General features: G+C 51.3%; 1 protein-coding gene across 1 annotated transcript; it reads left to right on the forward strand.

The window, feature by feature from the left end:
• On the forward strand, positions 1-8,413 carry Tubb3 (tubulin beta 3 class III). Its single transcript, XM_050165122.1, has 4 exons — positions 1-198; positions 5,213-5,321; positions 5,711-5,821; positions 6,987-8,413. Exons 1-4 carry the CDS (start codon positions 142-144, stop codon positions 8,060-8,062), a joined length of 1,353 nt encoding a protein of 450 aa, XP_050021079.1. The 5' UTR covers positions 1-141; the 3' UTR covers positions 8,063-8,413.
• Positions 8,414-13,995: the final 5,582 nt, after the last annotated feature.

Raw genomic sequence — 13,995 nt, forward strand, 5'->3', positions numbered from 1 at the left:
CAGCGCCGCAGCATTGGTCGGCAGCACTGACATCAGCTAGCGAGGGCGGGGCAGCCTCTTATAAGAGGGCGCGGCGGAGGCCACCGATCCTCCGCAGCCCGCTGTCCGCCTGCTTCTCAGCTCAAGCCGTTTGAAGTCAGCATGAGGGAGATCGTGCACATCCAGGCCGGCCAGTGCGGCAACCAGATAGGGGCCAAGGTGAGGCTGAGCCGTCTGGCGTCCTGCGTCCCCACGAGAGCCAGCCCCGGGGGAGGGGGGAGAAAGAGGCTGTTCTGGGAGCGGCTAGCGGAACAAAGGGAAGAGCCCAGCCCCTTGCCCAGCCCCTTGCCCGGCTCCTGGGACCCTGGGATCCCCAGTCAGCTCCCCTCACTCGCGTCACTTTGCCCCCCACCTAGGTTGCTGCAGACAGCTAGCGGCAAACCCTTCTGACTCTCACTTCCATCCATTCTGCTCACCCGCACACACCATGGCTCCAGCAGGTACAGTGGATATGGTTGGGGGCGCCGACTGGGCGTGGCCTTCTTTGAGACTGCCACTTAAGCCTTGAGTAAGATGGGTGTGTCGGGCAACTTTGGGTGGGGCTCTCCCCTAAAGCCATAATGACTGTACATGCCCGAACCCCTACTGGAGAACTGGACGGTCTTCAAGAAGTAAGGCCGCCCTCACCTCCTCAGCCTTGCTCAGAGCACCCTCAGCTTCCTTGCCCCACCCTGTTCCTTTGTTGGAGGGGTTGGGCCTGGACTCCGATGACCTTGGTCCAGAACTGGATTCTCCCTATTTTTGCAAATCTCCCACCTCTAACTGCCCCCTCCCAGAGCCTCCCACTGGGGACTGAGCACGGAACAAAGCCAACTGCAAAGGAAGGCCTGTTTCTCCTCTATTGTTAGCCCCCCACCAGGTGTTGAAGCTTAGGCGGAAAAAAAAAAGAAAGAAAAAAAAAAGAGGGGGGGTTGGTGCAGTGACTCGGCAACCCGGCTGTGATTAGTGAGGTACCTGTCCTGTTTCCACGCCCTAGGATTCCTTACTCAAGGTCACACAGCCAGTGGGAGACAGAACCGCTTGAGCCCTGTAGAAACCCAGTTTGGGATTGGGTTGGGTCTGGGAGGGTGGGGTCAGCTACCTCCTTCTTCTCCCTCTGAACTATTGTTTGAGCTCCATATTTGAGATGGGGCTTTGTCCAGGCGGATGCTGGGCGCTGGACGGGGCTCCGTGTATAGCTAGTTCCCAAAGGAGGAGGTGGGGTAGACAGGTCCTGGAAGGGAGGGGACCGAAGCAACGATTACCTCTGGAGGCTGTTGCCATAGAAACCGGGCAGGAACAAAAAGCTAATTACCACGGGCTGGGGCGGTCACGTGGCTGACATGTAAATTGCAAGTTTGGCTCTAGGGTGGAGGTTCCTCTAGTTGGGGGGGGGGAGGGAAGCAGCGCCAGGGAGGCTCCCTAATCACTGAGGAGACAGCTGTTCCTATTCTAGAGGGGAACTTGGGGAGGGGGCTTGCAGGGGAAGCCCAAGATCAAATCAGAACTCCTGGGGTAATCACTGACAGCTGCCCTGGCCTGAAGGGAGGGTGAGCGTGCATTAATGTGGTCACAGGTGCCAGGCCTTCCGCGAACATCTGCGCCTGGACAAGCCGGGGGGTGAGTGGGGGAGGGGAGCATTGCCATCCCAAGGCCAGTTGGGTGGTTCTCCGGTGCTGGAGCTGGTGCTGTCCTGTGCTCGCAGGGTCTCCCGTTTAGCAAGGGCCTGGAAGTCAGGTCCGTGTCCAGACACGGTCCATCCCAGGAACGTGAGCTTGAGAAGAGGCCCGAGCACCGGACTCAGCTGAGCTTGATCTGCTTCTCAGCACTATGGCCCTTAGGTTTCCCCTTTTTCATTCTTTTGTTGTTTTGTTGTGGTGGGTTTTTTTTAATTACATGTTTTTAAATTTTGAATACCTGATCCTTTTTTAACAGTGCAAACAATGAGTAAACTATCTGGGCAGGCGTGTCTTCCTTTCCCATTGTCTCCCTGCGTGGGCGTAGTAGTCAGTACAAGGCCCTCTGACCTAGAAGCTCTCCCAGAGACCAACAGAAGGGCCAGCCCCGCTTAGCGCTTAGCTTCGGCCCCAGGCCATTTGAACTTCCTTGGCCAGACTTACTTCCTATTTTGCAGCTGGCTTTAGGGTCCCTGGTGTTAGCTACAGCGGGGAAAGTTTTCCCCGCCACCTGAAGCAGCTGAGGGAGTGAGCGCCAAGGGCTGGTTTTCTGCTTGTGGGTCCTTGGGTGGTGCCTATCCTGGCACCAAGGGCCACTGCTTCAGAGAGGCAACAGGGCAGAGGTGTGGGTGGCACAGAGGCAAGAAGTGTGAGGCCAGGAGGAAATGCTTGGAAGCAGCAGAAGGGGTGCATGAGCAATGCATCAGGTCACCACCTCCTGTGAGTGAAAACCCTGGGCCTGCTGCACATTACACCGTGTGTGTGTGTGTGTGTGTGTGTGTGTGTGTGTGTGTGTGTGGTGGGTATCACCCTCTCTCAAGGCTGAGAAAGATGAAGGTTCTAGATGTTGAGTCACTTGCCTCGGATCACACAGTGGATTGGAGCAAGGCAGGAATTTTAGTATAGGTGTGTGCAGATGTGTCAAGGTGGGTGGTGACATGTGCCCCCACCTAGGAGCAGAAATGACTGAGCCGCCCTTTTTGTTCCCTTTGCTGGGACCTGGGATCCTAGATTCATTCTCCTATAAAGGGGTCCCCTGGAAAATATCTTTATGGTGCCTTTGTCTACACTTCTTGTGTGTGCCCCACTGGCTGCCTGAGTATCACCCCACCCAAGCAGGAGCCTTTGGAGGGTTTGACCCACCTGAGCACCAATGGGCCTTGCAATTTCCAGGGAAACTGAATATCTTTAGGGGCTCATGGACCCCCCTGCAAGAGTCATGCATCCATCCCAACTCTGTTTGTACTCTTGGACCACTACCCTGCTGTCTTCAGAGGCCCGCACCCCAAGAGGGTCAGCACCGTGGACAGCAGCACTGTGGTTTGCCGGCTGGAATCTGGAGCCCAACAGATGTTTAGATTGGGCTCACAACACCTGGTGGTTTCTTCTCTGTAGTGATGCTACTTGATCTAAATAAGTCTATTCATTTAATTTAAATAAGTCTATTAATTTACTTATTAAATATTCTATGTAGAATATTCTATGTATTCTATTATGTTATTATTATATGTTAGCCTCTTAATATGTAGCCCAGACTGGCCTTGAACTCATCATCCTCCAGCCTCAGCCTGCTAAGTACTGGGTTTGCAGCTCTGTACCATTGCAGCAAGGAATATTTTATTCTGAACTGCATTTTACTACTTTTTTTTTTTTTTTCGAGACAGGGTTTCTCTGTAGCTTTTTGGTTCCTGTCCTGGAACTAGCTCTTGTAGCCCAGGCTGGCCTCGAACTCACAGAGATCCGCCTGTCTCTGCCTCCTGAGTGCTGGGATTAAAGGCGTGCGCCACCACTGCCCGGCTCATTTTACTACTTTTAATTTACAAAAGCAGTTGTTGGCTGGAGATGTGGCCCAGTGATCAGGCATTAGTTTGTTTAGCATGCAAGTAGCCTCGAAGCTGATCTCCAGCAGAGTGAAAAAAGCAGAACCTGAAAACTGCAGAGAACTGAGCACGCTGCTGCACACGCGCAGTACCAGCGACCCGAGAGGCTGAGGCAGGGAGATGAAGGTTGCTTCGGCTTGGGTGACAGACCAAGAGCCTTGTTTCAGTTTTGTGTTTCTTTGTTTGGTCTACAGGGTGAGCTCCAGGACAGCCAAGACTACACAGAGAAACCCTGTTTCAAAAATAAATAAATAAAATGAAAAATAATAAATAAAATTAAAGCTACCGTGCACGTGACAAAAGTCCAACAGCACCAAAGGGTTGACAGTGAAAATGCTCTTTTTCTCAACCCCAAGACCCTGTCCCAGGATGTCTCTAAGACATCTAAATATAGACAGCACATGCAGACTGTTTCCTAAGCTGCTTTCAACCCTGAGCAATCAATCTTTTTCTCCACACGACTCCCAGGTAGAGGTCTTTCGTTCCTCTAGGTCTTTATATTGTTAACTTATCTGCAGTTCTCTCTCTGGAGCTCCTAGCAGTGATGAAGGGTGTCGCAGCCAAGGTGGCTGCTGCTGGCCTGGTACTCTGTGTGCCCTGATGAAGCGTCTTCCGGTCTGTAGGCCTTTCCCTCCCGGGTCCCCGGGACTATATAACAGTGACTATCTGCTGCCCTTACTCCTGTGCTCTATGCGACTAACTGTGTTTGCACAAGACCCTGTTGTCCTGGAGCCAGGCCAGTGTACGGAGGACACTAATGAGCAGAACGAGCATGTTGAGCCCTTGTGCGGCCACTGTGGACTCTGATTCTTACTCCTTGCTCTGTGCTGTCTTGCTCTGCTGAAGTGATGGTGGCAGTGGCAGTTCTGAGGAGCACTGCGTTCTTGTGCAAGCGGCTCACTACCTGAGGGTAGCAGCTTGTCAGCCAATGATCCTGGGTGTGCTAGGCTCCTAGATAAGGCAGGTGCGTGACCTCAGACAAGCCTTTTTTTTTTTTTTTCAAAACAGGGTTTCTCTGTGTAATAGTCCTAGCTGGCTGTCCTGGAACTAGCTCTTGTAAACCAGGCTGACCTCAAACTCACAGAGATCCACCTGTCTCTGCCTCAGACAAGCCATTCTGCTGCTGGAGACTCCTGGGGGCACTTCTGCAGATCCAACTGTGGGTCACACTGCCTGAGGCCAATGACAACATACCAGGCACCCATGGAACCTGCCCGTGTAAATGGCTTACACTGGCACTAAGGGTCACAGGTAGTGACTAAGAACCCGATGCTGAATCCGACCGGCTCTACCACCTGCTCTGGGCAGATTTCTACCTTCTGTGTGCCTTCAGTTCCTTTCCCAAAAAGGAAGAATAAAAAATGACCTCAGGAGAGATCTGCATTTCCCTACAGGTGCAGCACTGGGTAGAACCTGCCAGGGTGGGCTGAGTCCTAGTCCAACCTGGGGGCCTGGTAATGTTAGCCAGATAATGCAGAGTAGATATGCATTTTTCATTCTTTTCTAAAGCCGTATGTTGTGTCTAGTAAGGTCCCGAAGTTTTACTTTTGCACCGAGGGCTTTAAGACTTCAGAACGGCAAAGACCTACTAGCAGGGTCACAGTGCCCACTGAACTCTTTTCTCCTGTCCTTATACAGTTCTGGGAGGTCATCAGTGATGAACATGGCATAGACCCCAGTGGCAACTACGTGGGGGACTCAGACCTGCAGCTGGAACGCATCAGCGTGTACTACAATGAGGCCTCCTGTGAGTACCACTCCCCGTCCATCCTCACCCTGGCAAGAAAGGCCCCTGGGTAAATAGAGCCCTAGCATTCACTGACCAAGAACCTAGCAGGTATGACTGTAAATGAGGCACCCAAATCCACAGCATAAAAAGTGACTACCCTGGAGTAAGATGCAAATGTATTTCATGTTAGCGATGGCCTTGAGTAGTCCAGGGCAAAACTTGATCCTGCCTGTCCTGGGTGTCCGTCATTACACTCATGGCCAGGCCAGAGCTTATGGGTCCATGCCTAGAATACAAGTTCTAGCCCTTACTAAGTGCGGGAGACTGGCAGGCTGAGGGCAGGATTCAGAGGGAAGCAGGTTCCCCTAACTCTTTAACTCACACGGCTGACTCCTCTTTCCTCTCAGCTCACAAGTATGTGCCCAGAGCCATTCTGGTGGACCTGGAACCTGGAACCATGGACAGTGTGCGGTCTGGAGCCTTTGGGCACCTATTCAGGCCTGACAACTTTATCTTTGGTAAGTTCCCCTGCTCCAGGCTCTGATGACAGAAACCTGGGCCTGGAAAACCCCAGTCAACAGAGACCGAATGTCTGAGGGGATTATTTTTCACTGGGACTCTGGAGGGCGAAAATGACTTTCCATATTACAGTGGACATTAGAGGTCCAGATACAGGGTTCTGTGTAGGAAATAATCCCTCTCAACATTTTACAAAGAATAACATATAAAGCACAAGCTTTTGGAATTATCACAGAGTTGTGGGGACAACAGTAGGGATGTCAGACTGGGTGGTGGTGACACACACCTTTAATCCCAGCACTTGGTTGGCAGAAGCAGGCAAATCTCTATGAGTTTGAGGCCAGCCTGGTCTACAGAAGGAGTTCCATGACAGCTAGGGCTACGTAGAGAAATTCTGTCTTGAAAAACAAAACAAAAAAACAAAAGTCTCTGGTGGACCTCAGTTTATGAGCATGTGCCAAGAGGTCAAGTTATCCTTGAGCCTATGCCCGTGACAGACACAGGAGGGCAGTCTTGCACCTCTCCTTTCAGGACTCTAGCATCTTGAGTCAGTAAAACAGCTCAGTAGGTAAAGAGGCTTGTGATCAAACCTGATGATCTGAGTTCAATCCCCGGGATCCAGGTGGTAGAAAGAGAGAACCAACCCCTTTAAGTTGTCCTCTGAGCTTCACACGTGTGCCAGGGTGTGTGCACGCCCACACATGCACATGTACCCAACACATACATATTCTCTCTCTAAAGAAACAAATGTGTCGTTGTGTTTAAAGACCTAGCACGTGCCAGTTCTCAGCCAGTCCTCGGTCACAAGAGATGCTCAGGGTTTTGTTTTATGCTGGTTTAGAGGGATGAGGTGACTGAATTAAGGACAGCCTTCATCTCCCTTCGAGGTCTCAGCAGACCGTTGGAAAGAAAGGTGAGCCAGAGAGGAAGGCTGAGCTATTCATCTGGGACATCTCGTCTCATCCCAGATTCTCCATACCCTGTTCACAGCGTCTGCAGCTGAGATCCCCGCAACTCAACAGTGATGCCCAGGGTGGAATGAGAAGGCGTATTAGCAGTGTGCATTTTACAGACCACAGGGGAACCAACGTACTTCTGGGTGTCTGGCAGGTCCTGCTGTAGACCCTTGACTTAGCCCATCACCTGCTTCTTCTGTCTCTACAGGTCAGAGTGGCGCTGGCAACAACTGGGCCAAAGGGCACTATACTGAGGGCGCAGAGTTGGTGGACTCAGTCCTGGATGTCGTGCGGAAGGAGTGTGAAAACTGCGACTGCCTGCAGGGCTTCCAGCTGACACACTCGCTGGGCGGGGGCACAGGCTCAGGCATGGGCACGCTGCTCATCAGCAAGGTGCGTGAGGAGTACCCTGACCGCATCATGAACACCTTCAGCGTGGTGCCCTCGCCCAAAGTGTCGGACACTGTGGTGGAGCCCTACAACGCCACCCTGTCCATCCACCAGCTGGTGGAGAACACGGATGAAACCTACTGTATCGACAATGAGGCCCTCTACGACATCTGCTTCCGCACCCTCAAGCTGGCCACACCCACCTATGGGGACCTCAACCACCTCGTGTCTGCTACCATGAGTGGAGTCACTACCTCCCTTCGATTCCCCGGTCAACTCAATGCTGACCTCCGCAAGCTGGCTGTCAACATGGTGCCCTTCCCCCGCTTGCACTTCTTCATGCCTGGCTTTGCCCCACTTACAGCCCGGGGCAGCCAGCAGTACCGTGCCCTGACGGTACCTGAGCTTACCCAGCAGATGTTTGATGCCAAGAATATGATGGCTGCCTGTGACCCACGCCACGGCCGTTACCTGACAGTGGCCACTGTCTTCCGTGGGCGCATGTCCATGAAGGAGGTGGATGAGCAGATGCTGGCCATCCAGAGTAAGAACAGCAGCTACTTCGTGGAGTGGATCCCCAACAATGTCAAGGTAGCCGTGTGCGATATCCCACCCCGCGGGCTCAAGATGTCATCCACCTTCATCGGCAACAGCACGGCCATCCAGGAGCTCTTCAAGCGCATCTCGGAGCAGTTCACAGCCATGTTCCGGCGCAAGGCCTTCCTGCACTGGTACACGGGCGAGGGCATGGATGAGATGGAGTTCACCGAGGCCGAGAGCAACATGAATGACCTGGTGTCTGAGTACCAGCAGTACCAGGATGCCACAGCTGAGGAGGAGGGTGAAATGTACGAAGATGATGACGAGGAATCCGAAGCCCAGGGGCCCAAGTGAAGTTGCTCCCAGCTGGGGTGTGGGGCCAAGTGGCAGCCAGGGCCAAGCCAAGCAGCATCTGTCCCCCAGAGCCATCTAGCTACTGACACTGCCCCCAGCTTTGCTCCCCAGGCTCACTAGGGCATCCTAGGGCTCCCAGGTTAAAGTCCTTCAGTATCTATGGCCGTCCCCGCCCCACATGAGTCCACTTGGCTCTGTCCTCCCCATTTAGGCCACCTCTGTAATTGTGTTGCTCATTTGTCTGTTTTATTACGGCTCCAGGCCTGATGTTTTATGGTTTGTTTTGGTTTTTTTACTGAGTTGTGTTTATATTTGGAGGGGGGTATACTTAATAAAGTCTCTGCTGTCAGATCTCTACCTGGTACTGGAGAGTTCTTTTCCTTTGCCTTTTTCTGCCACTTGTTTTTTTTTTTTTTTTTTTAAAGACAAGAACTAGGCTGAAGCATGTTTGATATGAAGCAGGTTTGTTCTGGGAAAGACTAATTTAGAGCTGTGAGAGAAGAGGAGGAGTATGGGCAGCCCTTCTCTTCCAGGGTAGTGACTAACCCTTGTGGCTAAGGTTTGTGCTTGAAGGGTCTCCTCGGGCATCCCAGAGAGTGAGGGAGGGGCACTAGAGAAGGAAGTTTGCTTGGTTTAAATCCTCATCCCAGAACCCCTGGCACATCTGACTCAGAAAGCAGCTATTCCTGATCTCCCAAGGGTGTCATGTTCAACTCTCCTCCTGCTGTCTATGCTGAAAGTCAAGTGTTAGCAGCCATATAAGGGAGCCAAAGCCTGAGACTTGAACTGGAGAGACGAGAGACAGGACAGGGAAAACTGTTGGGAAGGCTGGTATGTGGCCTTTGAGAAGGCTCTGGGTGGGGATGGGATCCAACCATATGCTGGCTTCGTGTTCCCCCCAGTGGTGGTTTCCCATAACTTCAGAATGCCCAGTATCGGTCACAGAAAGTGACATTGCCAGAGATCCTTGCTCAGCGCTCCCCCACCTCACTGAAGAAGACTGAGAAACCCAGAGAGGCCAACTGTGAGTGTGAATCCCTCCTCCTCAGGGAGAAGACTGAGAAGCCCAGAGAGACCAACTGTGAGTGTACACAGCTGGGCGAAGGCAGAACTTCTAAACTGAGCCTCTGCCACCCATCCTTGTGTTCAAGGGTGTTGTCAGAGCTTAAGCCCCTACCCTCCGCTTGGTGATAGCCTGAGAGAATTTGGTGTACACAGTACCTTCTCACAGGTTCTCTCCATGTGTGTCAGCCATAGGTACTGAAGAAGAAAGACTGCAGAGCTGTTAGTACTGGCGTCAGGCTAGGGCTGTTCCTCCTAAAAGGACAACAAGTCTCCAGTTCTGGCCCTGAGGTAGGCTGGGCTCTGGAGGTCAACACAGAAAAGTTGACAACGGTCGGGCGGTGGAGGCGCCCGCCTTTAATCCCAGCACTCGGGAGGCAGAGGCAGGCGGATCTCTGTGAGTTCGAGGCCAGCCTGGTCTACAAGAGCTAGTTCCAGGACAGGAACCAAAAGCTACAGAGAAACCTTGTCTCGGAAAAAAAAAAAAAAAAAAAAAAAAGAAAAGTCGACAACGGGCAACACTGTGCTGTCTCCGCCTCTGTGGCTGTGAAACACATTTCCCTGAAATTTAGTGACCTGACCTGAAGTCTAAATTAACAATTTATCCTGTCTTACTAAATTTTTGTTTGTTTTTGAGACAGGGTCACCCTGGTTGTCCTGGAATTCACTATGTAAACCAGGCTGCCCTCGAACTCTGCCTCGGAAAAAAAAAAAAACTAAATTATTTACTTCCTATAGTGTTGGTTGGAACAACTGCAAGGTCCCACATTCCACTGGGGTGCAATCCAAATTGTCGGTCTCTTCACTCTGTGGAGGTCTGGGCACAGCTACCTCGTCTTTCCATCGTGCGGTGGTTGTCTCCTTGCTCTTCTGTTCTGATTGTGAGGTGAAGGTCTTTGCTCCATCTCCTACGCACTCCCTGCCATGACGGGAGGGGCAAAGAAAGGCAACAGGTCCAGAAGAACATGGGGTGCAGCTCCAGAGTTGAGCAAAATAAGCAGTTCCTCCTTACCGGTTGACTATCTCAGGGCTGTTGCGAGAGGACTGGGGAACTGGGAACTGAACAGCATCGCCATCTTTAGGGAAGTGGTGCTCCAGAGTTTAGGGCAGAAAAAGACACTGAGCTCCAGCTTGGCGCTCAGAGAGGGCACTCTTGGGACCCAGCACTATGCTGTTGGAAGCCCACACACCTGAAGAGGCAGCATATGGGGGTCCACTCATCCTTGTTAGGTGGGTTCAACCTAAGCCTCCAGTCCCCCCAGGCAGGAGGAAGATTGTGCATAGAGCATTGGCACTTAGTGTCCCTATCCATGGCAAAGGTACACCTCCTATCAGGTGTCAGTCTCGTCCTGAGGAACCTGTGTATATATTAAGGGCTCCTATTTGATGCCAGTGGGCATTTGGGTGGTCTGTTGTACGGCATAAGGAGCAGACTGCTTAACCTTGGAGTTCAGTCTGCCAGCACTCTGGTGTTCCTAAGTAAAAGGTGGGGCAGGTCTAGAAATCAGCCCAAAGCTCATGTACAGCAAAGGCAGCAAAAGACAGTCTCCCCCCATCCCCCTTTCTTTTTTGGTTCTTGGAGACAGGGTTTCTCTGTAGCTTTGGAGCCTGTCCTGGAACTAGCTCTTGTAGACCGGGCTGGCCTTGAACTCAAAGAGACCCACCTGCCTCTGCCTCCTGAGTGCTGAGATTAAAGGTGTGCACCACCTGTGCCCAGCTCAGACACTGCTGCTTTCTCTTCCCCTGGTGAATGTGGTAGAAATGGCAGATAGCAAATCCTGGCCTGAAGCCTTCCCCACTTATGTCATTTCCAGTGGTAGGGTGGTTCAGGGTGGCTAAAGGTTTTTAAAAACAGAGCACTGTGGGCTAATGGATGTCTTTGATTTCAGTACTTTGGAGATAGAGGCAAGAGGGTTTCTGTGAATCAAGGTCAGCCTGATCTACCTAGGGAGTTCCAGGACAGCCAGGACTACACAGAGAGACCCTGTCTCAGAAATAAATAGTAATAACTAAATAAAGTGCTGGTGTAGCAGTGCATGCCTCCTTTAATCCCAACGCTCTGAGACCTGTCTCCAAAAAAAAAAAAAAAAAAAAAAAAAAAAAAAAAAAAAAAAAAAAAGAAAAAAAAAAAAAAAAAAAAAAAAAAAAAAAAAAAAAAAAAAAAAAGCCAAATACTACTGGCAAAAATAGAAAGTGCCAGTAGGGCAGTGGTGGCGCGCCTTCAATCCCAACACACCGGAGGAAGAGGCAAGCGGATCTCGGAGTTCGGTCTACAGAGCTAATTCCAGGACAGCCTGGGCTACACGGAGACACCTTCGCTCGAAACAAACAAACAAAAACAAAGAAAACCCCAAAGCGAGTTCCAGGTCAGGCGGCAAGGTTCGCCCTGGCAGAGCTCCGCCCACAGCTTCTGTTCTTACTCAGACTTTGCTCCAGGCTCCACCCTGTAAGTCCGCCCTCTGGGGCTTGGACCAACCCACTCTTTCACCTCCGCTAGCCTCTCCATCTCTTACGTCCAAGGCCTTAGCACTCCGGTTTTTTGATTCGCTTTCCAGGGGCACGTGTCCAACCTAAAATTTCCGGAAGAGGGCAGAGTTTGATTTGAGTTGCCTAGTGACCGCTGTGATGGGTTTGTCTCAGGAGGCGCTTCAGGAGTTAAGTTTAACCGTGATGCCTTCAAGGGAATGGGTGGCGCTTCTGTTGTCTCAGGCCACTGGGAGCTCACTGACAGACGCCCAGGAGGCCAGAGCAGTTAAAACAGAATAGACAGATTCCTTAGAGCTTTGGTTGCACAACCTTTGCATTAGAACCTAGTAGTGAGCCAGGCACTCAGGCAGGCAGATCTCCGAGTTCTAGACCAGCCTGATCTACAAGAGCTAGTTCCAGGACAGACTCCAAAGCTACAGAGAAACCCTGTCTCAAGAATAAAAAATAATAAGAACAATAAAAAGAACCTAGTAGTGTTGGAGAACACTAGTTCAAAGCTGGCGGAGGAATGACAAACTCCTACGGCCTTTGCTAAGCTTACTTCTAAGTTAAGAACAACCTTTCCACAAGACTTGCTCCTTGCTGGGTGCTCTCCTTGAGAGTTCTACACATACTCCTCTCTTGATCCTTTATGACCACATTGCAGGCGTGTTGTAGACATCCACTTGACCTGATCACGATGGAGACGTAGAATTGGTTTTCTTAAACAACGGACTCCCAGCACTCTGCAAGCTGAGGCAGGCAGATCTCATCTCTGAGTTCCTTTGAGAGGCCAGCCTGGTCTGCCCAGTGAGCTCTAGACTACACACTGCTACAGAGTGAGGCCCTGGTTCAAACACCACCCCCAAAGAGCTCCTCAACTAGGCTCACAAAGCCACTAAAAACCAAGAATCTTGTATTTTTGCATGATTTTTCACCTTTCTCTTTTGTCTCTTAAACATTTGTGTCGACATCTGTTCAACCTTTAAACACCTTAGTCACTCCAGAAATATCTGCCCCCCACAAAAGGGTTGAGAATGGAGTTTAGTCAATAGGGTGCTGTCTACTATGCAGGAGACCCTGGGTTCAATACTGGACTATGCAAAAAACAAAACAAAACAAACTAAAACCCAGCTGTGCTGCAATCCCCTTTCCCAGGAAGTGGAGGTGGGAGGATTAGAAATTCAAGGCCATCCTCAGCCTTGAATTAGTTAAACACCAGCCAGCCTGGGCTACTTAAAATTCTGTATAAAAACAAACAAAAATTTAGAAAAGATGCTTGAAGTTCTCCAGCCATTGCTGCAAACCTGCAAATCACCTTGGCTTCCAGCAGCAAGGAAAAATAGTCAAAACCTCTGGTAATTGAAAAGAGGCAGAACTGGGTTCATCCCAGACTTTCCTTGAAGGTGAGGGACAGGTTCCACCGCTACTATAGACACTGGTTCATATCAGTAACTGTTACTAACTGGCTATGGATAGTCCACCTGCTAAGAAGACCATTTCCACTCAGACCATCCTCATCTGGGGATTCAATTGTTCCTGGGCCTGTGTGACTAGCACCCTTGGGTCCAAGCACTGGTCTAGACTTCCAGCACTGAAGAAAGAATACAAAATGCTTGCCTTTAGCTCTTAGCTTTGGGGATGAGGACCAGACAATAAGTACAAATGTAAGAGGGGGAGATATCAGACAGTGATGAGTAGGAAAAGGGCCGTGCCTTTCAGAGTCCTCTGCTGAAACCGAGGATGAAGGTGTTGGGGAGACGTTGGCTGTCATTTAGGAAAGAGTGTTTTATAGAGGGGTGAGCAGGAGAGGGCCCTAAGTGTGGACCTGGCTTGTTAGGGCTGAAGAGAGAGGCTAGTGAGAGAGCTGGGAGGCGAAGTCTGAGAGTCTGAGGCAGACTTCTCCAGGACACTTCTAGCTGCCGGACTGAGACTTGGGGGCGGGGGGGGGGGGGGGGGGGGGGGGGGGGGGGGGGGGGGGGGGGGGGGGGGGGGGGGGGGGGGTGGGGTGGGGTGGGGTGGGGGGTGGGGAGAGCTGAAGATAGTGAGGCTCCCACGGCTGTGGTGGTTACCATGGAGTGGGCATTGGTGGAAGTCAGGCCTGACAAAGCCTCTGGGGAACGTGATTGGGAATGCACTAAGGAGCATTCAGTGGGAATGATGCACCTGCTATCAAAGAGAGGGGTGTGTGTGTGTGTGTGTGTGTGTGTGTGTTTTTATCAAAGAGAGGTGTTAAGTGTCTACACGGTGGTGTCCTGGAGACAGTTGAATGCCATTGTTGGAGTTGTGGGAACGTTGAGAGGTTGCCACTGCGGAGCCATTCGCTTGAACGCAATTACCAGAGGAAGAAAATTTTCCAGAAGCCAGAAACGCACCTCACAGCCCCGAAACAGTATCTTGGAGGC

The sequence above is a fragment of the Alexandromys fortis genome, unplaced genomic scaffold (assembly GCF_014885135.2).
Source record: "Alexandromys fortis isolate MF-2015 unplaced genomic scaffold, M_Fortis_MF-2015_v1.1 scaffold_165, whole genome shotgun sequence".
In the NCBI taxonomy this organism is placed as follows: domain Eukaryota; kingdom Metazoa; phylum Chordata; class Mammalia; order Rodentia; family Cricetidae; genus Alexandromys; species Alexandromys fortis.

Coding starts and splice junctions, on each gene's coding strand:
- Tubb3 (XM_050165122.1), top strand. CDS start 142: ATGAGGGAGATCGTGCACATCCAGGCCGGCCAGTGCGGCAACCAGATA. Junction 199..5,212: donor GCAACCAGATAGGGGCCAAG/GTGAGGCTGAGC, acceptor GTCCTTATACAG/TTCTGGGAGGTCATCAGTGA. Junction 5,322..5,710: donor GTACTACAATGAGGCCTCCT/GTGAGTACCACT, acceptor CTTTCCTCTCAG/CTCACAAGTATGTGCCCAGA.